The sequence below is a fragment of the Phyllostomus discolor genome, chromosome 2 (assembly GCF_004126475.2).
Source record: "Phyllostomus discolor isolate MPI-MPIP mPhyDis1 chromosome 2, mPhyDis1.pri.v3, whole genome shotgun sequence".
Taxonomy (NCBI): Eukaryota; Metazoa; Chordata; class Mammalia; order Chiroptera; family Phyllostomidae; genus Phyllostomus; species Phyllostomus discolor.
The window spans coordinates 80,593,688-80,617,822 of record NC_040904.2 but is presented as its reverse complement, the minus strand read 5'-3'; the positions used below and the strand labels follow the sequence as shown (position 1 = coordinate 80,617,822).

At 35.6% G+C, this 24,135-nt stretch overlaps 1 protein-coding gene across 1 annotated transcript in view; it reads right to left on the bottom strand.

The window, feature by feature from the left end:
• TOMM70 (translocase of outer mitochondrial membrane 70) overlaps positions 1-24,135 on the bottom strand; it is a 39,424-nt gene that overhangs the window by 13,309 nt on the left and 1,980 nt on the right. Inside the window, exons 2-6 of the mRNA XM_028504457.2 lie at positions 12,587-12,760; positions 10,219-10,345; positions 7,674-7,783; positions 4,938-5,086; positions 2,097-2,304 (exon numbers count right to left, since the gene is read on the bottom strand). Coding sequence (XP_028360258.1) covers positions 2,097-2,304; positions 4,938-5,086; positions 7,674-7,783; positions 10,219-10,345; positions 12,587-12,760 — 768 coding nt within the window. The remainder of the gene's footprint in view (positions 1-2,096; positions 2,305-4,937; positions 5,087-7,673; positions 7,784-10,218; positions 10,346-12,586; positions 12,761-24,135) is intronic.

Sequence of the window (24,135 nt, the reverse complement as noted above, 5' to 3'; positions counted from 1 at the left end):
GTTCATCATTATTGCTTTTTATTCCAATTTAGTTTCTTGTAAATAACAGCTGTACTGAGATATAATTTACAAACCATAAAGGTCACTCATTTGGTCATTTTTAGTATATTCACAGGGTTGTACAATTATTACCCACTATATAGCTCCAGAACATCTTCATCACCCCCAAGAGAAACCTTAATACACATTAGCAGCCACTCCTCATTTTCCCCTCTATCTGTCAATCTACTTTCTACTTCTACAAATTTGTATATTCTTGATATTTCACAGAAATGGAATAGTCTTTTGTGTCTAGCTTCTTTCACATAGTATAACATTTTCAAGGTTCATTTGTGTTATAGTATGTACCAGTATTTCATTATTTTTCATGGCTGAGTACTTGTCTAGGAGAGGAACTGCCAGTCATTAGGTAACTCTGCTTAACTTTTCGATGAACTCCCAAACTAATTTCCAAAAGAATTTTTACCATTTTATATTCTCACTGGTAATGTATGAAAGGTCCAACTTCTCTACACCTTGGCCAACACTATTAATTGTCCATCTTTCTGACTACAGCCACTCTAGTGGGTGTAAAGAGATATCTCATTGTGATTTTGATTTGAATTTCCCTAACAGTTAACGATGCCGAGCACCTTTTCACGTCCTTATTGGCTATTTTTATATATTAGAGAAAATGTATATTCAGACCCTTAACCTGATTTTAAATTGAGTCATTTCTTAAGAAGAGTTCTTTATATATTCTGGATATAAGCCCCTATTCCGAAATATGACTTATATTTTCTCCCATTCTGTGCAATGTGTTTTCTATTTCCTGGTGGCAACCTTTCCATCAAAAAAGTTTTCGATTTTGATGAAATCTTTCCTTTGTTGTTGCCTGAGCTTTTGGTGTCATACCTAACACTACCTAATCCAAGGTAATGAAGATTTCCTTCTATATTTTCTTTTTGGAGTTTTATAGTTTTGGCTCTTACATTTGGGTCTTTGATCCATCTGAGTTAACTTTTGTACATGGCACATGACAGACATCATTACTACTTTCCATTGAATCAAAAAAGTCATGATTATAAAGCAAGAAGATATAGCCTTCTCCTCCAAAACCTCTTTTCAAGACAAAATGACATATAAATGTCTTCTGGAATGAAACAAACAAGAATCCTCCACAATTATAACAAAAACACCTGACAGAACATATTTATAATCACCAGGAACACCAGCAGGAAATAGAATTCAATATTACTAGGATATCTTTGATTTTCAAATCTCATTTTAAAAAGAACTCTACCAAACACCTAGTTGTAATTACTTTTTTCTACAAGGATTTTAGATACTTGTTAACAAATACTGAGGCCTGGATACCAATTTTTATATTCCACAAAAAACATCAGTGATTCATTTGTAGGTGAAAGAAGCCAGAATTTATTAGTTAATTCAATAAGGAAACAGGCCAGAGTTAACAAACTAGTAAGAAATGGAGTTATTTGCTGGCTAAGTTCTGTCACATTACTCTGAGTACAAACCTTACATAATTCAACAGACCTCCCAATCTTAATGATGAAATAGCATATACATAAGAAGACCTGGAAGATGAAAAATTGTTCCAATGATACATCTGTAAAAACTGGGTATGTTCTAGTATCTATGTTCTATTTTTAGAACTTGTTTTTTTTCTTCATGTTAAACATAAAAAATTATTGGTACCATCCTACAATCTTTCAGAATGTATTATTAAATGTGCTTATTTTTATTAAATGAATTTTATAACCTTGTTCTACATATTGCATGTGAAAGGATTATCTGTAACATTACCCCTACCCAAATACCCCGGTGGCCGGACTTGTCACCGTAAGCAGTGCTACACAGGAAGCTGCAGCTTCCCTCTCCTAGCTAAGAATATACACATCACTGATCCTCCTATGGCAGTTGCAGTACACCAACTCAATCATCATTACACGTGCAGTTCCTTCCAAAAAAAAACAGCCTTTTGGAGAATGGCAATTGAAATGCAAAAAAAAAAAAAAAAAATTGGCAAAACATTGTCTAAAAGCCTCATTTTTATTTATTAATTTTTTCACACACAAACACATTTTTTAACGTACCTTCACGTTAGCTTCTTTCAGACTGATGACCTTATCTAAATCTGGTTTAGCGGCGTTGGCATTGCCAATAAGTAGGTAGAATGTTGCTCGTAGTAATAATGCCTCTGCCATGTATTTGCCTTGAGCATCTATTTCTTTTGAGCATTCGCTTATGATCTTATCATAGTTTTCTTCTTCCATGTACTGTTTGGCCTTTAAATATCCAGAACTGAAAATAAAACCAAATGTAGGAAATTATTTACTAAGAGGGAATCAAATGCTGAAACCTGCCACATTTACTATACCTGGGTTAAGCAAAAGTACATTTCCCCTTAACTAAAGAGTCAGCCAGTGTGGCACTGCAGGAGGGCAGGGCGGTAACAGAGGTTTTGATGCAGACTGGGATTTTCCTGATGCCTTGCAGTTTTTAAAAGGAAACAGCAGAGTCAGTGGCAGAATCCTAGGGTTACTGCACAGGCCTTGGCATTTAAATATGTAAAAAGAAGCTAACGACAGGCTGAGTTCTGAGTTGCAACAAGGCAAGCCTTATTCACCTTCACATCTGTGGCAGGTTGATGGCATTAACAGTTATTTCATGACTAACAGAAAGGATAGAGAAATAGGAAGTAATCAAGTCAGTTCAGGCCACAATGGCCAAGAGAAGAAGTGTGACCCAAGCTGTATGTTATAAAGATCAGCAAAACCAGAGGCAGAGAAGTATCTGAAGGGCTCACATCCAGAAGCTGTGCTGTTTCACCTGTAAGAACAGACCTGGAAGGAATACGTAGAAATATTAAAGAAGTGAATTTAAAGGCAGATTCTTCCATAAAAAAGGACTTTACAAAAACATCCTTCCCTACTTCTTAAAATGCAGTGACCACAGCATCACTATTCTTCCAGGATGATGATTGTAATTGAGGACACTTGCAGAAGAGATTTCTTTCAACTGAAGAGAAATTTATACTAGATGAACTTTAATGGGGTCTTGTGGATACAAGGTACTATAGATTAAAGTTCATTTTCTCATTTCATTTGTTACATACTCTGAATATAGAGAAAACTGGCAAATGACTTAAAGTTGTTGGTCAAAAATCTTATCAACTCTGAGCTAATCTTTCCTACAATTATACCCTTAATGCTCCCTATACTCTAGTTTTGTTCCTCAGGTCACCAGGCTAAGAAAATGTAATTATTAAATCATAATGGAAATAATAATGGTTCCTACTTACTGAGAACCTAAGTGTTAGATGCTTGCAACTAACACTTTAAACTGCAAGGTTTAAAGTCTAATACTCAAAGGTAAGTATTATCAGCCCCTGTTGAAAAACGATGAAGCTAAGGCTCAGACTAAAATGGAATTCTAAAACTTAGGTCCGATACCAGTTAGTGTTCTGGTGAGAGGTAGCTATGTCCTGCCACCTCTCAATATAGCTTTTAGAATAATTGTATTAACTTCATTGTAGTTTTTCTGGGACAAGGACTTCCCCAATTACAATTTTCTGAAAAGACTTAGTATCAACTAACTAAAATTTTAACACCCTGGTACAATTATGCATAGTATCCTCCCCCTTAAAATGTGGCCAACCATGTTGGAAAAATTAGGAGACACAAATTAAACACAATCTGTTTCCTGGAGAGCATTATGCTAAGTGAAATAGGCCAGTCAGAGAAAGACAAGTACCATATGATTTCACTTACATGTGGAATCTAATGAACAAAAGAAACTAATAAAATACAAACAAACTCAAAGACTCAAAAGGGAACAGACTGACAGCTGTTAGAGTGGAGGCGAGTTTTCTGGGCGAAAAAGGTGAAGGGAGTAAGCAAACAACAAAAACACTTAGACACAGATGACAGCACAGTGATGACCAGAGGGAAAGGGGGGTGGGGGGAGGTAAAAGAAGGTAAAGGTGGGTAAGTGGTGATGGAAGTAGACTTGACTTGGGGTGGTGAACACACACTATAGTATACAAATGATGTATTATAGAATTGTTCACCTGAAAACTGTATAACTTTATTAACTGAAGCCACCCCAATAAATTCAATTTAAGAAAAATGAAAATTAAAAAATTGGTTAAGAAACACTAAAAATATTAAAAATAAAATTAGAAAAAAAATCTGTTTCCTTAAACCTCCTAATATGCCATAGATGTATAACTATGCTTTGCTACAGAAACAACATTCCCTTTTCTTCCAAATTCACTTTAAAATGTCATTTTGATAATAATATTGTAGCTTCTCTTACATAAGACATCTAGCCTTAACAGCAAACACAAGTATCTATAAATATGAATAAGTTAAGCAGGTCAGATAGCTTGCAGACCAGTTATATCACTGATCTCCAGTTGTAAACATGGCACCCTATTACTGCTCTCTGCAAACACAAGAAGCCCAAAGAATAGCATTTTCTTAGGAAAACAGAAAAAAGTCTTGAAGAAAGTCACTTTGGGGTACTCCTAAACATCTCACAGTTTATAAATTATAAACTTCCCTGTACTAAAACATTTGGATATTCAACTACATAATAATTCTGAAGTTGTTGCCTCTTCGAATATAGCGAATCACTTGACTAACTGGAAATCCTCTTGGGAATATCATGCTGAACCCTAAAAGCAGGGCAAACTCCTGGCAGTAAAACCTTAAGCCACCAGATAAGCAACTCTCAGGGTGTAACAGACATATCTGAGAAGTATTTTTATTATAATAATGCTATCATTATATATAATTCTTATTGTATTTAAATCTATATAGTTAGATCCTTTAGATGATTCAGAGCCCCATTTGTGCACTATGACAGCAAAAACAAACAATCAAAAATCCTGTCCCCCCCATGAGAGTAAGTAGATACTATACTTGACTTACTTTTCTTTCACTTCTAAAGCCTCTCCTTCCTTGTCTTTATCTTCATCAGACTTCTCTCCTTTCAGCATGGGCTGAGAAATTATATCATCAGTGAAAGAACTGAAGTAAGATTTGATAAATTGTGGAGATGGCATCAGAGGTTCACGGTTCTGAAATTTAATCAGGTTTAAATACATCAAAATGAGAAAACTTAACCAAAAAAGCAGATACATTTGTAGAGCACTGACAATTACTTGTAAAAACTGGAATCACTTTCTTAAATAACTGAGGAATATTAGGCTTCATACCACAGGACAGCAGAAAGGTAAAACTGTCAGTCCCAGTGGCTGGAAGAGGTTTTAAGTGAGAGACTTTCCCATCTCCAAAGATGTAAAATATCAAGAACTCTTAGAACCACTTATTAAAAGGAAAAGGAAAAGAAGGTGAAATATGGAACACAGAAGGCAAACAACTGTTGACTCAAAATTATCTCCTTCTCCTGGTCCCTGTCCTAGGACTGATACTCAGTTTACCACTCAAGGCCGTGTCTCACAGAGGTGCTGAAATGTCAGGAATGTCAGGTCCACACCGCAGGGGCTTCCATCTGTCCTACAGCTGTACTGTACCTGAAGATCTGCATTACAGTGAGTGCCACTGGAAGTTGAACGAAATCACATTTCCTGTTTCAATTACTCCTTTTTGACATAGCAACCACACTCATAATTATAGGAGTATTTTGTTTCTCCTTAGAGTACAATTTTGATGCTAAAGTTTTAAAGTAAGAGAGAAGAGAGAATAACAGCCAAAAGACTCTCATAAGATATATTAGATCCTTTATTTACAAAATCCAACCAAAAATTTTTAATGAGAATATGGTATTTTAACATGAGTATCAGGTAGCATTTCTCTTAGCTTGGTAGATGTAATATCTGTTTTTGAAGGAGGGGAAAAAAGGAATCTGGCTATGTAAGTAAATGATCTAATAATCTTGGATAGACGAAATTGTGAAAGAAGGAAACTGAACAGGAAATCAAAAGAAAACCTACACCTGTGCACTCTCCGTGGGAGATCCAGCGTGTCTTAATTTACGGTCACACAAGTAAGTATTTTAAGTCAAATGATAATTCACCAAGAGACAAACATGCCTAACTTCAGTGTGTCACTGAAGATTTCGAGTAGGAATATATAGTGGTAATCATTTAGCGTGTTAGGGGAAAAGCTTAAATAAAACATTTTTGATAAAAAAGAAAAAATTTAAATACTGCTTACTGGAGGCTGAGTAAACAGTCTTTTAGTTTTCTACTTCAGCTTAGAAATGAAGCTATTACCACCTCCCTGCCTTTGCCAGAGTTACAAATTTAAAATGAAAATAATGTTACAAGTAATGGACATAAGTACCAAAGGAACAAGATATAAATTCTAGCTCTGCCACTTACTAGCTATGTGACCTTGCACATGTGATTTTCAGTTTTCTCATCTCTAAAATGCCCATGAAAATATGCCGTATTTATCTTACAGGGTTGTTGTAAAAATCAAAATGATAATATAAAAAGTATTTTGTGGTTTACAAAGTGACATACAAACAGATTAGAAAATACATGTAGAAACTGATTTGGAACTATGTAAATGAAGGTTAACTTATATTTTCTTACCAACCTGCAATTCAACCAGTACAATTATTCAATAATAACATTATATAAGCAAATTACTAAATTCCAGTTGGGTTGCATCAGGGTTCAATTTGTGAGATGCTAACAAGGTATTTTACAGTGTTTTGAGGAACAACAGTTCTATGAAATGCTCAAGGAGAAGAAAAGGATCCCTAGTTTAGAGACTGAGAACCACTGTAACTGTTTTCCTCCTACAGATTCACAATGCATCCTAGAACATGAAATTCCTGCAGTGAAGAAAACTATTTTAACTGTTTAACTCAGTTAATATTTGAAAATGTCAAGTTAAAAACAGAAAAGCTGGTTAAAATTAATTTAAAAGCAAGCTTATTATTTAAAAAAAAAAGGAACAATTGTTAAAGCCTGAAACTTAGCAGAAAACCTCCAGTGATATTTAGTGATGACTGTGGTACCCCCACAGCATGCCATTCATGTCTTTCCATGACACTTCACCATGCCGCAGCTTTTACGCTCATTACAGTCTACCTTACTTACCTGTGATTCTGTGAGGGCGAGTACCATGTCTTTGTACCCACCCTTCTAAAATGCCCACCATGGAGCTTTGTGAAAAAATAAAATATTTCCTGAATTAAACCATGGACTGCTTAAAACTAATACCCATTCATACAGTGCAACTTTTAAAATTTTAATGATATAGAACAGGGACTCTCAAATACTTTCTATAAAAGGCCAGAGAGTAAATATACTTGTGACAGCCTCAGTCACAACCACTCGGCTCTGCTGTTGTAGCTTAAAAGCAGCCAAAAATAATGTGTGGGTGGCTGAGTTCCAATAAAACATTATTTGTAAAAACAGGTGGCAGACTGGCTCTGGCCTGTAGACCATTGTTTGGCAACTCCTAACACAGATGTATTCTTTCAGCATTCTCCAGGTAAAATACTGAACATGGCCTTCCTTCTTATTAAAAAAAGGAGGCACAAAAGCCCAAGTTTAAAGGAAAAATAAATATAATTCGGATCTAACTGCAGCTGTTATCATCACAGTTGTGCCCAAATTGAAGCAAAGCAATTTAAAAATGTCCACTCACAATGTGTACTCCTCTATGAACCAACTCAGATTAATTTACCTTGTATTTTTCTTTGGCTTTCTCTTTTCCAAGAAGTTTAAGAACTTTATCAGCTAACAGCATGCTTTGTTGATTTTGGAACCCTTCTAATATACACACAGCAGTGACATCTAGAAATAATGGAAAAACAAGAGTTAAGTAGCTGATTGGCAGCATCAAAAGGGCACAGTGTTACCATTGAAAGCCAAACTAAATTCATAGCCTTATATGGCTATCAATTTAATTTCCAATAAATCGATTCTTAACACTTTAGTTTTATATATTGGGTTGGCCAAAAAGTCCACTACATTTTTTCCATAAAATGAAAGTTACATTTCCATTTTTACCAATAACTAATTTGAATATTTTGAGTATGTTGGTTATCTCCCATTATTGGCTTCTTGTGGGTAGAGGCCAGTGGTGCTGCTAAACATCTTCCAATGCATAAGACAGCCCACAGCAAAGAATTATTTGGTGAAATGTCAATAGTACCAAGAAACTTTGAAACCACCTTTGACACGTTCAATCAGTCACAGCACCTTCTCCATATACTGCACAAATCTTTTTTTGCGTTTCAGTTGTGTTTTTACCTTTCTTGAAATAATAAAGCATAATATGCTAAAAATATTGCATATCTTCTTCCACCTTCAATATTAAAATAGCTACACAAAAATTCACCAACTTTGAAGTTAAAGACAACTAAGCACTACTAGAGCCATCATACAGAAAGAATATAAGGAACTTTTTGGCCAACCCAATACTCTATGACCAAACTCAAAGCTCAGAAAGTCACTCTACTTCCATCGAATTCACTTTCCTCACCTGTGAAGTAAAAGGGAATGTAATACATGACTTGTGATGTTTCTCACAGCACTAATATTTTACATAGCAAATAAAACAAGGAACCTAGGAACATTCTCTTTGGGCCAGTAACTAAAGGCTAAATCAACATAAGGAGGCTTTCTCACATCTGGTCTTTTTTATAGGCCTCAGGGTTATTCCTTGTTTCCAGAGTTATCTTGCCAGGGCTCTCAATTAAATCTGCTTCAAAACACCATTTTTATCTGGTTATGCCATACCTCAAGATACAGTGGTTTAAAATTTAAAAGATCAGTGGTTCCTTAACATCTCAACCCTTCATTAAAAGTACTAAAACAATGGCTGTTCACTTTTTCTAAACTCAGTTTCTCACAATTCCAAATCCTTGCTCCTCCAAACAAGTCTTTTCTGCTGCTATGCTCCCCTGACAGCCTGGCTAGTGCCAGTAGCAAGGCCTTTTTCCCATCCCCCCTTCTCCTATTAACTATGTAACTATGTAAATCTATGTAACTTCCTCTCTACAAATTATGTTAGTAACTTTGGTTTCTCACTCAAAACTCAGAATTCTCTTTTCCAAAGCAATACTCCCTCCACCCACTACCATAATTTGTGACACCATAAAACCTCAAATTTTCCCAAAATGTTCTCTAAGGTACTCAGCACCCCGAACTTTTATAAATAAAAGTTATTATTTATTAAAAAATTATTATTTTCTTTTAAATAATATTAAAAATTGTCTAAATTTTCTGATTTTTCATGGTTTTAATTACATAAGATTTAAATGTGTAGTGAAAAACACTTTTAGACTATACAAATTACACTTTCGTTTAGCTCCATGTCACCCAGAAGAATGTACAGTATTTAAAAAAACCCCAGTGGTCTATACCCTTATTTCACATTTACACAGGATATTAACTGAAAACATGTAGAATTTTGGAAACACTTATTACTTACTAAAACTTCTTTTTTGACTTCTTATTCATGGAATTACACTGATGCTCATTAGCTGCCAAATTTAAAATGTACAGTGGGTAAACTCTAAATCTTAATATTCATTTATTTTTTATCCTCATTTTTTAACTGCTTTCAGAGAGAAGGGAAGGAAGAAATACCGATGTGCGAAACACTGACTGGTTGCCTCCCGTCCGACAGTACAACATGGGACCAGGGACTGTACGCTGCAGGACCTGTTATGAAACCCATAAGCCAGGCATGTGCCCTGAGTGGGAATCGAACCCACAACCTTTGGTTACAGGACAATGCTCCAACTGAGTCACACAGGCCAGGGTAACTCTTAATATTAATTTAATTCCATAGTTGGGAACAGAGATAATACTCTAATATCAGCCATATTGATTTAAACCAGAAAACTAAGTCTCAACTGGGGAAGAGTTGAACTGGTTTTTTAAATGTTTTTTGAAAAGATTTTGTTTATTTTTAGAGAGGAGGAAGGGAAAGAGAAAGAGAGGGAGAGAAACATCAAGGTGTGGTTGCCTCTCACATGCCTCTCCCAGCCCCCCACTGGGGACCTGGCCTGCAACCCAGGCATGTGCCCTGACTGGGAATCTAACTGCTGACCCTTTGGTTCTCAGGCTGGCGCTCAATCCACTGAGCCACACCAGCCAGGGCAAGAGTTGAACTTTTAATAAAACTGATTTCTCTATTCTCAGGCAGAGTTTCATATAAATTTACCAGTGACTACACAGCCATTAGTAATTTTCATAAGGAAATAAAAAAATATCCTCACCTTCTAAACATTCCTTCTTATTGTCTAGCTTCTCGTGGGCTTTTGCACGTCTAAAGAGAGCTTTCACATATTTGGGATTAAGTTCAACGGCCTTTGTACAATCTTGTGCCACCTCTTTCCATTTTTGCTGCAATTGAAAGTATTTTTAAAAAGTCACACTAAAGGAAGCACTATTCAACAGAAATCAGTTTTCCAGAATTAACAGGCTGAGTGTTAACAGTCCCACAATACAAAAAAAATATTTTTAGACATACTATTATATATAGAAAAGAATTAATATCCACAACACATTAAAGAGCTCATATAAATACCCACAACCTGATTTTTTAAAATAGGGAAAGGAGATGCTTGGGCCATCTTTCTACGACCAAATCTACAAGCATGCCTGCATCTATGTGCGCGTATCATCTCCTTCTTCCTTCCTGTCAGAACTGATGAAGTGCCCCTCTTCATGAGATCCCAACCCTCTGCTTATGGATCCACACTCTTCGTTCTTCGAGGACTTCATTGTTAGCCCTTCTGCCTCTCCATCACTCTGCTTCAATATTGAATCATTCTCTTGAGCATAAAAATCCTTGTTCTAGTATTTTCCATCTTTTAAAAACTCACTGTTGATTCTATAAATCCCTGCAGTTATTACCTCATTCCTCAGCTCCTCTTTATTGCCAAAACTCGAAAGAGTTGCCACTCTATTTGATTTCTACCGACCTCACTGGCTACACCTTCACAATTTCCTTCACTGAATTTTCCCTCTCCACCTGATGTCTACAAGTGGAATCCTCAAGGCCTCATCTCTCTCCCTAAGTGATCACATCTATTGTCCTGGCATTACATAACATCTAAAATTAGATGATTCCCAAATTTATCACTTTGGCCCAAACCACTCTCCTAAAATAGAGACATTTCTCAAGTCAACTGTCTACTTAGCTGTCCCATTCTTTCCCCACCCCAGTATCATTAAAATTCCTGCTTCCTTTCACCCTTCACATCCAGTGCTGTTGGATGTTAGCTTTCTTTCACGTCTTCACCTAAGTTACCACACCATCCTTACATAGTTTCCCTGCCTCCACTCTCACCTCTCTCCAATACAATCTTGACAGAACAACTAAAGAAATAGATGATGTTTCTACCTTACTTAAAACCCTTAAATAGTTCCCATTGTACTCAGGATCATATCCAAACTCTTCACTGCAAGGCTTTGCTTGATCCAGCCTCTGCTATTTCTCTCAATTTCATCCCTTTATACTCCAGGATCCTTTATACTTCATTAATCACACCAAACTCTTTCCTGCCTCAGAGCATTTACGCATTTCTTCTATTTGTAACACTCTCTTCCCCACAATTTTATGCACCAACCTCATCTCCAGTCATTCCTCTATTACAGAATCATGTGTCCTTCAAAGCATTTATCAAAACGTCATTGAGTAGTTCATTGTTTACCTATCCTTAAGTTCTATGTCTAATTGTTTGCTTCTATACATCCAGCTCCTACCACAGTAACCTTCCACATATGACACGGTCAATAACATTTGTTTGAATAAATAAATGCAGAGAACCAATAAACATAGAAAAGGATAGCCAACTTCAGCAATATCTCAAAATTGGAGATAAAAACAACGAGACAGTATTTTTCTCCTACCAGAGTGGAAAATATTAAGGCTGATAATCACAGTCGGCAAGAATACTGAATATCAGGCATGCTCATTGCTCACGTTATTGTTGAAAATTGGTATTGATGCTCTTTATATTTCAATCTCTAGAATTTTATCCTCCCAAAAGTATGCAAGAAATACTTACAAAAATATTTGCTGCAACACTGAATGTAATAAGGACAAGAGGAAGCAACCCAAGTGTTCAACAACAGGGAGATGTTTCCCACTATACAACCATGCAACAGCTACCACATGCAGCCTTTAAAAAGAATGAAACAGATCTACATGTGCTGTGAAAGCTGTACAAGATATAGCGGCAACTGAAAAGATACGCTGCAAACAATATGTATAATAGGAACTCATCTTTGCTGTTTCTCTACCCTCTACCTTTGCAACAATTACATATATGGAGACAAAAAATTTAAGAAATAGCTTCATAATGTTAGGGAGAATAGGGTCACCAGAAACTTTAGCTTTCTGTATTACCTAATTTTACAAAATCTTGTATATATAACTTTGAAATGCATTTGTAACAAGCAAAACTAAAGTTTGTTATAAAAAAGTTATGTAATTAAAAGATATAAAAATAAAACAAAAATCTAATTTCAAGACTTCGGAAAAAATGTATTAGATTTATTTGAGTGGCATTACCTGAGACATTACACAAATAAAGAGAAACAAAAAGAACAGAAAAAAAACCAACTTAGGATACCTACCAACTGTTCAAAGGCAGCAGCTCTGTTTTGATAAAATGTGGAAAGGTCAACATTCTTCTCCGTAGGACACAAACTGATAGCCTCTGTATAGCACTGAATGGCTTGTTCGTATTTCCCTGCTTTAAAATATTTGTTGCCTTTGTTCTTGGCTGCTTGGGCTCTATCAAGAGAGTTCTGAAAAGAGAGGAAATAATTATTAAGTACTTATGAATACTTAGGAATAGATATAGATCACAGTGATTAAATGACAGTGACAGAAGAAAAATAGAAGGGTAGAATGGTTCTTTACAGTGTAAGCTGCTTCATATAAATTCTTCATGGGATACAGTCTCAGCAATAAGACTGCTAAAGCAAAACATTTGGATATTTTTAATTTAAAAAACACTCAGACTTTCCCTCCCAAAAGGCTATAGTGCTTTAACATACCCCTTTCCTTCCAGCAACAGGTGTGATTGCTACCTTTTATTGTTACCTTTTTGATCAGGGGTTATTTTCCCTTCTAGAGCATATCTGACAAATGTCTCAAGACATTCTGATTGTCACATCTGAGGTGGGGGTGCAGGGCTACTGGTATCTGCTGGGTAAGACACCATGATGCCTCTAACACTCTATGATGCACAGGACTGCCCCCACAACAAAGAATGATCAGATTCTACTGTCAACCATGCCAAGGGTGAAAAATTGAGGCACAATATAATATTCCAATATTATTTTAATTAGCATTCTCTTCACTATTAGTTAATTTGAAATTTTTTCATGTTTATTGGCCATTGGCTTTCTTATTCTGAAAACCACTTGTTCATACATGCTATTTTTCTATTAGACTGTCAACAGTGCAGGATAGACATTACAAACACTTTGCCATCTTCATTACATGTATCCTAAATTTACTGTTTGCTCATCAGTAAATTTCTTGCACTATTTTTGTTTCAGAGTCTGATTCCTGGAAAACCCAACTTATACACTACTTATGTACAACACAAGAGCTGGTAGTTAATACCCATTAAGGAAAGTTGTGAACAGGTCAATCAGCACATGGGAAATATCTTTGTAGACAAATCAAATTGTCCATGGTCCTGCTACTGGGCCCAAGAGCTTTGTGGCACGTTTCTACCCAAAACTCTACTGTTTGTCAACATCATCCTACTTTAACAAATGTGATTATGAAGAATACATATATCTCCAACAGGCAAGCTCTGACAAAGCAAAAACAGAAGTAGCTGCTCCCTCAAATACCTCACAGGGGCTGTGAAGTGAAGACACTTAGGGCCCAGGGCATGTCAATCACAAAAAGATAATGACCCTTTTATTCTGTTCTTTTCTCCCTTACTCTTGCTTTTTCTTCACTGCATTGTTCTCCATTTACCTTTTGTTTCCCTTCTCCTTTAGTCTGACTACAGGTATATTTATTTTGGAAAGTATAGCGTGCAAAGAATTTGTAGGACACTGTCTACAATCAGAATATTAAACAGCTAGTTGGTGTCAACAAGGAGCATGCATATTTTAAAACTAGGATGTGGGAGGATGAAAGAAACCAAATAAAACACAAATAAATTAATAGATGAATAAAAGTCTTCTAATTGTCAACAGCATTAATCATCTTCCATAAACTTTGACAGTTCAAATCCTCAGCACAAGACATCCATGATAGAAGACAACTGGGGATCTCTGATGTAGCTATGGACTGGAGGAGGGAGGGTGACTGTGAGGGTGATTGCCAGAAACTGCATTTGAAGCAATCTCAACACTCCTTCCAGTCCACTGAAAAAAGCAGAAGCCAGATGGCAGTAGGGCTGTGTCAGCCAGAAAGAGTGAGAATCCTACATTCAGGAACAAATAAGTGCTCGTCTTCCAAGAGACCACACTGTTGAGAATTGATAAGATAAAGGAAAATTAATACCATAAAAGAGAGGTACCAAACTCAAAAAGAAAACTAGTATTTATGAAAGAATAAGCAAACAGAAAATTTAACATCGGAAGAATATGAGGTGATTTTAAAAAAGGGCTGCTCTTATTTTTAAAATTAAAAAATATTTTATTTATTTTTACAGAGAGGGGAAAGGAGGGAGAAAGAGAGGGAGAGAAACATCAACGTGTGGTTGCCTCTCACATGCCCCCAGCCAGAGACCTGGCCCACAACCCAGGCATGTACCCTGGCTGGGAATCAAACTGGAGACCGTTTGGTTGACAGGTCGGTACTCAATCCACTAAGCTACACCAGCCAGGGCAAATGGGCTGCTTCTAAAGAGCACCAATAGACATCTTGAAAATTAAAAAGTATTACAACAATTAACTCAATGGATGGACTGTATGTTAGAATGGGAATAACTGAAGAGCCAAGAAAATCTGCCATAATGCAATAAAAACAGAGGATAGGAAGTGTGTTTCCAGGAAAAGTTAAATGACATGGAGTATAAATCCAGAAGTTTCACATTTACCTATCTGAAGTTTAGAAGGAAACGTACAGAAGAGTATCTAAGGAAACATCGAAACCAAACTGGTGTCAGACTGTTACCGACATCGGATATGAAAAACAAACAATGAAGTAAAAATTTCAAAGTCCTGAAGATTATATTGAACGTAAAATCATATACCTAGCCAAATTAATATTTATGATTGAATACAAGAACAGAAACAGAAGACTACAACTTCCTTAGCATTAAAAATAAACCCCTAGGTGGGGCAGATGATCAATACAACTAAAAGCAGGAGGGAGTAGGGTAAAGGAAGAAACAAAAAGCAGGGCACTTACAGCAGGAACATTAAATATGTCAATAATAATAGTAATACATATAAATAGGTTAAATCTCCATTATAAAAAAATTCTCAAACTATTTAAAATTCAAAAAATAACTACGTGCTGCCTATAAGGGCATGACCTAAAGAAAAACAGCAAGTCAAAAAAAAAATGTAAAGCAGTTACAGAACGCAACTACTAACAAAAAGAAGGAAGTATCAAATAAAATACTGTTGAGAAGCCTTGGAGCACAGAACAGCAGTTTTATTGATAAAAGGTATAATCTGCCAAGAACACACCAATCAGGAACCCTGTATGCTTAATAAAACCTAAAAATAATGAAACTCAATTACTTTTGACATCAAATATAAAGACAAGAAAAAGTTTCAATTTCTTACAAAAAGTTTACAATGTTTCTAAGTCACTGAGAACATTGCTAATACACATGGTAAAACACTATGATCTGTTTACATAGAAAATAATGTGGCATATTAAATGCACGTGAGAGGTATGTTTGACTACAAACACACTGAAGACTTATTTAGTATTTTTATTAAAGATGTACACATTAAACATAACATTCTCTGGGCAAAGACCATGTTTCATTAGCACAAACAAGTAATAAAGCCTTTTCAGTCTACTAGAAGTTAAAGACTAAATGATATCACACTGAACACAAGGAGAGGTAGCAAGGGCAGGCAAATTGAGAGAGAGAAGAATCTGGACAGATAGGTACACAAGACTTCGCTAAGAAATATGGATACTTATTTTTATTGAGCAAAGTATCTATTTTTATTGATACTTGTTTTTATTTAGATACTTATTTTATCTAAATCAACCTAAAACCAAGCTTAACTGAATCTCTCAATTAGCTATTCACCTCCATTTAGTCAAGTTTTAGAACAGCTTCCTTTTTAAAATTATTACAAATTTTAAAAGGAAGTTAGGAGTTTTATTCTTTAACTCCTAAAGTCCAAATCAGAACGTGCTAATTTCCTTTCCCTATTATACTGTGTGTGTTTGGGAGGGGATTGGGGGGGTGGACACAATGCTCTAAATGACATTGAGTGTAAAAGGATCTAGTTACATGGGCAACAGACCAAACTGCAAATTTTCTTCTATCACTCCTCTGCTGCCCATCCAGAAGACAACCAAATTATTTTTGCGTGGCTCTGGGTCTTGGTCAATAACCCTATCACCTTCTGCTCACTGTACCCCTCCCCCCATTACTTTCTGCACAACTGCCTCCCTTCATTAATAAAATGCCATTTCAAGAGGGACAGTACAGAAAAGCTCATTATTTTGGCCCACTGATGGAATTTAGGACAAAAAGCTGATTAGCACAATGCCAGATTATCAATCATCACCAGTTATGTCAAAAACTAGACCCTACTTTTCACAAGCTTTGAGATCAATTCAAAGCAGAAATTATAAAAAAATGCACTAGACGAAAAAAAAATGTTTAAAGCTACCAAGATTTTAAGGACTACAAAGTAATTTGTCACTAGGAATCATTTCTGGTTTGGGTAGTCTGTATAAGATTTAAACATTCTATTAACATTTTACACTAAATTTCTGTGAAAATACATCTCCCCTACATTTCTTACCAAAAATTAGTTTCTAACTGATCTGAAAGATCTTTTTAACAAGCAAGCTGAATTGTCATTTCCTGCTCAAAATCCTCAAGTTACCCCCCACTACTGCTGTTTATATGCTTGAACTTCAAACTCCCATTACTTTACTCCTGCCACTCTGGCCTCCTACATGTAACTTTGGTGGGTCCAAAAATTCTAATATTTTTCTAAAAGAAAAAAATTGGAAGGATTAGGCACTATGTATTCAATTTCCATAAGCAATATATGGTCATAAATTTAAACTTAGTACTTTATCCAGCAAAAAAAGTTATCATTTAGAATGGGAGACAAACTGCTTCTCAGATAAGGTCAAGTTAAAGGAGTTCATCATCACCAAGCCCTTATTATATGAAATGTAATAGGGACTTATCTAAGAAAAAGAAGATGTTCAAGACTATGAACAGTAAAATGACAACAAACTCACAACTATCAACAACTGAACCTAAAAAAAAAACAAAAACGAGCTAAGCAAACAACTAGAACAGGAACAGAATCACAGAAATGGAGATCGCATGGAGGGTTATCAGCAGGGGAGTGGGAGGGTAAGAGAGGGGGAAAAGGTACAGGGAATAAGAAGCATAAATGGTAGGTACAAAATAGACAGGGGGAAATTAAGAATAGTATGGGAAATGGAGAAGCCAAAGAACTTATATGTATGGCCCATGGACATGAACTAAGGTGGGGGAACACTGGTGAGAGGGGGAGTACAGGGTGGAGGGGAATAAAGGGGAGAAAAAAATGTGATAACTGTAACAGCATGATCAATAAAATATATTAAAAATAACTTAGTGAATACTGGTAATACAGGTGAATCACAAAAAAAATACCCACTTTTGCTTAGTATGTCAAATAAAGTATTACTTAAGCTACTAGGAAACTTAGCTTTTTCCACCCAAGATTTCAGTAAGTTTCATATCTTGATAATGAATGTCCACCAGAGTAAACTATATGACCCCATGCTTCTGCTTAATGAATTCAACACATAGAGTCAAATCTTATAGAGAATCCTGAAGTTAAAGCATGAAGCACAAATCATTAATTGTTAAAATTACTTCTGAAAATTTTTTTCACAATTCTTTTTACTGAATTTATTGGGGTGACCTTTTTAAAATAAAACTGTATAGGTTGCAGGTGTACAATTCTGTAACACATCTTTACTGTGTGTTCACCACAAGAGTCAAGTCTTCTCCTTCCATCACCACTTATCCCCTTTACCCTCTTCACCTGCCCCCACTCCCCTTTTCCTCTAGTAATCATCATGCAGTTGCAGTTATCTGCAGTTATCTGCAGTTATCTGTTTCTGTGTCTGGGTTTTTTGTTTGAAAATTCTTTAGAAAAGCACCACAGAAGAAACTGAAGCCAGAGAGTAAGATATTTGCCCAAGGCAGGATTCAAACTCAAGCCATCTGATTCCAGACTGCCTAAATTTAATTTCTATGCTGCATGGGCTGTCATCTATGTTTTATGAGTATGAATCTTTGTCATGAGAATCACACCTGGATTCACACTCTGGAACTGAAACAAGGAGAACAGATTCAGGGATCACATCTTATTCCCAGTACTGACTCTAAGGCGAAAGGTAAATAACTGAAAAAGCAGAACCATAAGCACAATTAGATCTTTTTCTTTCTTTCTGCCAAGGAAGTATAATTGAATTCATCTGAGTTAAAAGCACATCTGATGTGACTCCACTGTACCACAACAAACAGGAGAATCTTCATCCTGAAGGAACACAAGAGACCAGTGCAGGAAACAAGTATAAACTGGCAGCCTTTTAAAAGAACTATTACTAATCAAAACACTGAAACCCTAATTCGCATAAAGAAAACATAACTAGGTGATTAGTAAATTGTATAGTAACAACTAGAAAATTAGTCCAAAGAGTAGGTAGCAACTGCATATACACAGAAATATACCCAAAAACTATTTTGGTAAAACACAAGACTTAAAAACAAATAACTCAGGTAATAAATCTAAATGGTAACGATGCTACCAATGAGAAACAGTAAATAAATATGTACCTTCTCTCTTCAACACTGTGCTGAAACTTGTCAAATAAGAAACAAACCTAGGAACCCAGAGGCAAATCTACTCTGGAATAAAAATAACATTTAAAGATTGAAACTACAGATATTAAGGTACAATCCTGGTAAATTTAGTGGAATACAAAATAAGAAAACAATCACAATTTGACAGTCAGTGTAAAGTTACTTATTAAGAATCTGCTCTGGAAGAAAATGACTCACAAAGGACTGTCAGGAAAATATTCCAAGAAGGAAAAACAACCCTCAAAGGATTATCTGGCATGCACAGAAGAAAATTCAGAAGACCAGAAAGGGACCCCTAAAACAAACTCTGAAATAATAAAACAGCATTACAGCAAGTTTTCACTGATACACATTTGGCAGTAAGCAATCACTGTAAATAATCTTAGCAAGTATTTATAAATTACTCAGATAAAATACTGTCACTATGAAAGAAAATGAGCTAGAATTAGGTACATTAACCAATGTATGAGAAAAGTGAGTAACCAGTTAATAATATACGGGGTGGTTCGATAATGCTTCTCTTAAATGATTTTATTTCCTTTTTATCAAATTCCAAAAGTATATGTATTAAATTTAAATTCCAGCTTTACAAAGCATTCATTTCTGAAATACTGAACGAGAAACAATCTCTCAATACATTAGACCAGTTTTTACTTTTATATGAATCAGACCTAGGATAAAAAAACATCTAAGATAAAGTAATTTCCCATATCATATCCTGATGGTAAAGTGCATCTTTACCGAAAATGAACCTACTTATAAGAATGCACAATGCATTGCAGTTCATACAAAATTAAGTGATTTAAAAAAGAATGGCTAAAATGAGGTTTAAAATTGTTAATATCAATTTCCACGATCAATTGGTAAAATAAAGCTAGAAATTCTGAAAAATATTCAACTTACAGAAAATATATATACAGGGTGGGGCAAAAGGTTTACAGTTGTATGCAAAAGTTTATTCTTGTATTATTATTGATTATTATATTTTTCATACTAATAACTGTAAACCTACTTTTGCTACACTCTATTTCCAGGTGTTAAAGATTCATTCAACACCTCTATTGTATTAGGCATTGCATTAGGTTGAGAACACAATGGTGAGAAAGAGCCATCCCAGCCCTGGCTGGTGTGGTTCAATGGATTGAGCGAGGGCCTTCGAACCAAAGGGTCCCAGTTCAATTCCCAGGCAGGGCACATGCCTGGGTTGAGGGCAAGGTCCCCAGTAGGGGGCAGTGAGAGGCAAATACACATGGATGTTTCTCTCCCTTTCTCCTTCCTTCCATCTAAAATTAACGGGGAAAAAAAAGCCATCCCAGCCTTCACAGATTCAAGAATATAAACAGGAAAGATGAATAAGCAACCTTAGTATTATGTAATAAGTGCAATGGAAGGAAAAAGTTCAGTGTCATATAATAACATAGCACTGTGCTTAGGCAGGAAAAAGAAAGGTGGGGGAGGTTTCAGAAAAAGTGAAACTATCTACATGTTGTAGCTTGAAAGCAGTGTTCACAGAAGATCCAAGGTGAGAAACAAGAGGAAGTGCCAAGAGATGAAGTTGAAGAGTAAACAGGATACAGATGATGGTCTTCAATCATGACTTTCAATTTTATCTTGTGTTCAATGAACAGAATACCACATAAATGTTTCAAGCACAGGAATGCCAAGATTTACCGTGGTAGCGACAAAGTGGATTGGAGGAAGGCAATAATGAGTATCAGGTATTCAGTTGAGAAATAATAGCAGTAGAAATGGAGTGGTAGTCAGATATTCAAGACACAGAGTTTTTCTACATTGGATGCAGAGAGGACATGAAATGAGTAAAAAGTTAGGAATGATGCCCAAGTTTCTGGCTTGGGAAATGAGTTCGTGCACATTAATCGATAAGGGGTATTCTCAGGAAAAACAGGAGCCTGGGTGTGAAATAATGAAGTGAATATTCCCTTTAAATGTAACCCTCAAGAGATCTGGGTTACAGATAAATTAGGGAGCCATCAGTATATAAATGCTAGAGGGCAAGCAAGCACTCAATAAAGATACAGAGCATAAGAATGCCTATGATAAAACCATGAAGGTCATCAAAACGAAGAGGTCAAGAAAAAAACTCAGAAGATTGAGTAGAATGAGCAGAGAAGGTATCAGGAAGTTTTAAGGAAGGAAGGGAGGGAGGGAGGGAAATCGGGAAGGAGAATGTAGTGTTTCAGAAGCCACAGGAAAAGTTATGAAATTAAGAAAAGCAAATGTGAAATACTGCCAAGAATCATGTAAGATAAAGACTGAAAGGTGTTCACTGAACTTAATTATATAGGCATGTCATTGGTGACCCCGATTTTAAAAACAAACAAACAAACTAGAAACAGATTGATTTGGGGGAATTATTTAGATGACTGATAACTGCAGATTACTCAGTCTTTGATCCCATTATAAAAATGTTTAGACACATTTCTCCCTTCCCATTCTAGAGGGCTGACTTAGATTAATGGTTGCCAACCATTTCATGTGAGATAACCCACTCCTGTGTAATGTTAAAAAAAACCTGAACACTAAAATAACTATTTTTATAATAAGATTAAAGAAATCACAGGTTGTTTGAAATAAGTATAAGACATTTGTGTATCCAGGATACCAGGCTTGGTGTATATGTGGGTGTGGTGGTCTCTCATAATAATTCAGATCCAGAGACTGAGAAGCCATATGGATAAGATGATCTTCAAATAACTTTCTAACTCTGGGAATCTGTAATTCTTCAAGTATTTTTTTAAATTACTGAATGAATGGCTTATCATGGTAGGTTTTATAATGGCCCAATATGGATGAGTTAATACTTAACATACAGCAGTCCCTCCTTATTCATGGTTTCCCTTTCCAAGGTTTCAGTTACCCACATCGGAAAATTTTCCCAGTCATGGACATCATCTGCTCCTGACATCCAACCACTGACATGGTCATGGCTCGATGAGCCAGGATCACCCAAAGCAAATAATCCTTGTTCTGCAGGCCAGTAGCAGCCTAATGCTCATCAAAATACCCTTGTCATTCACCTCACTTCCTCTCACCATGCAGGCACTTGATCATCTCCCATGGTAACAAGGGTGAATACAATGCAACATTTGAAAGAGGTTCTCACCACATTCACATACATTTTATTATGGTATGTTGTGATAACTGTTCTATTTTATTATTAGTTATTATTGTTAATCTTTTACTGTGCCTAATTTACACATTAAACTTTACAGTATGTATGTATGTAAAAGAAAAAAACATAGTATGGATGGTTCCTGACTTAACAATGGTTTGACTTACAATTTTACAACTTTACAGAAGTGTGAAAACAATACACATTCAGTAGAAACTGTACTCCAAATTTTAAATTTTGATCTTTTCCTGGGCTAGCCACATGTGGTATGATACTCTCTTGTGATGCTGAGTAGTAAGTAGCAGTGAGGCACAGTCCCAGTAAGCCACACAATCACAAAGGTAAACTAACACTCTACAGCATACCACTCAACACATCTTTGGCTTACAATATTTTCAACTTATGATGGGTATACCAAGATGCAAATCCATCATTAAGTGGAGGAATGTCAGTAAACACAGGATTAGGTACTATCTGCAGTTCTCACATCCACTGGAGACCCAGGAATGTATGCTTTGTGGATGAGGGCAGATTACTGTACCACAAGCTTGGATACTGTCAACTGTGATTAGATGCCATTAGTGAAATCCTAAAATTTCCATTAATGAAACCAAATTTAAATTTCTACTTTTTCATTACAAGTTTTTGCTATCCCAGAGAAAAGATAATTGGATCTAGTCTATACTGTTCATGAAAATGTGAAACTCAACAGAGAAAAGCCAGTAATTATTAGTTCATTTTACATAAAGGCAAACCTAAGATAAAGAAAACACTGATTTTCCATATTATTCTGGATACACAGCCTGAACTGACAATATTTGTCCATTCCTTCATTCTCTTAAAAATTGCTATTGATCAGGTGGAGAAAAAACAGTTAGGCATCAGGATTCTGCCAGTTTTTCTGTTAGTTGAAACAAATGTTTCCTTAATTACTGAGGTGGCCAAAAAGTTTATGCCCCCCCTCCGCCATGATGGTTCTAGTAGTGCTTAGTTATCTTTAACTTCATTCGAAACAATTTTGTTAGATTGTATTGTGACAGCTGTCATATCAGTGTGTATTTAAAAAAAAATCAAAACTGTGAATTTTTGTGCAGCAATTTTAATACTGAAGATGGAAGAAAATATGCAACATTTTTGGCATATTATGCTTCATTATTTCAAGAAAGGTAAAAATGCAACTGAAACACAGAACAAAGATTTGTGCAGTGTATAGAGGAGGTGTTGTCACTGAACTAAAATATCAAAAGTGGTTTTGGAGTTTCTTTGTACTATTGACATTTTGGCCAAGTAATTCTTTGCTGTGGGGCTGTCTTATGCATTGGAAGATGTTTAGCAGCACCCCTGGCCTCTACCCATGAGAAGCCAACAGCAGGAAGTAGCTGTCATACTCAAAATACCCAAATCAATAAAGTTATTGGTGAAAATGAAAAATGTGTCTTTTACTTTACAGAAAAAATATACAAACTTAACAAAACTCACTGAGGTTGCCAATTTAAAGGTGCTACTCAAATATAGAGCAATTTCTCCAACCACATGTAACAAACAAATTACAATTAGGACCAGTTATATTTAGTCTAATAATAACTCTAAGAACTAGACTATAACAGAGACAAGTCCTCCAGTATTTATTGGTCACAAAGTGAAAATACAAATTTCCATTAAAATTGAAACATAATTCTTATTGTTGTTTTACTAAAGAATCAACTAATAACTCAAAGCAGGATTATAGGTATACGCTCACAAATTCTACAAGGTATACAACAGTATGTTCCAGTTTTATTTTGGATCAAAAATAATATAAGTTATTTTAAAGCATTTTGAGTCACACAAGTTAATCTTAAGATCTAATTTCTAATGGCAGTCAGGCAAACAAAAAAAATTGTTCTGATAAAACTACAATACACCATGAAATTTAAAAATCATCAGTGTTGACCCAGACAATGCTGAAAAATTGATACTGAGTTTGCTATCAAATACCAAACACGTGACATGGGTTT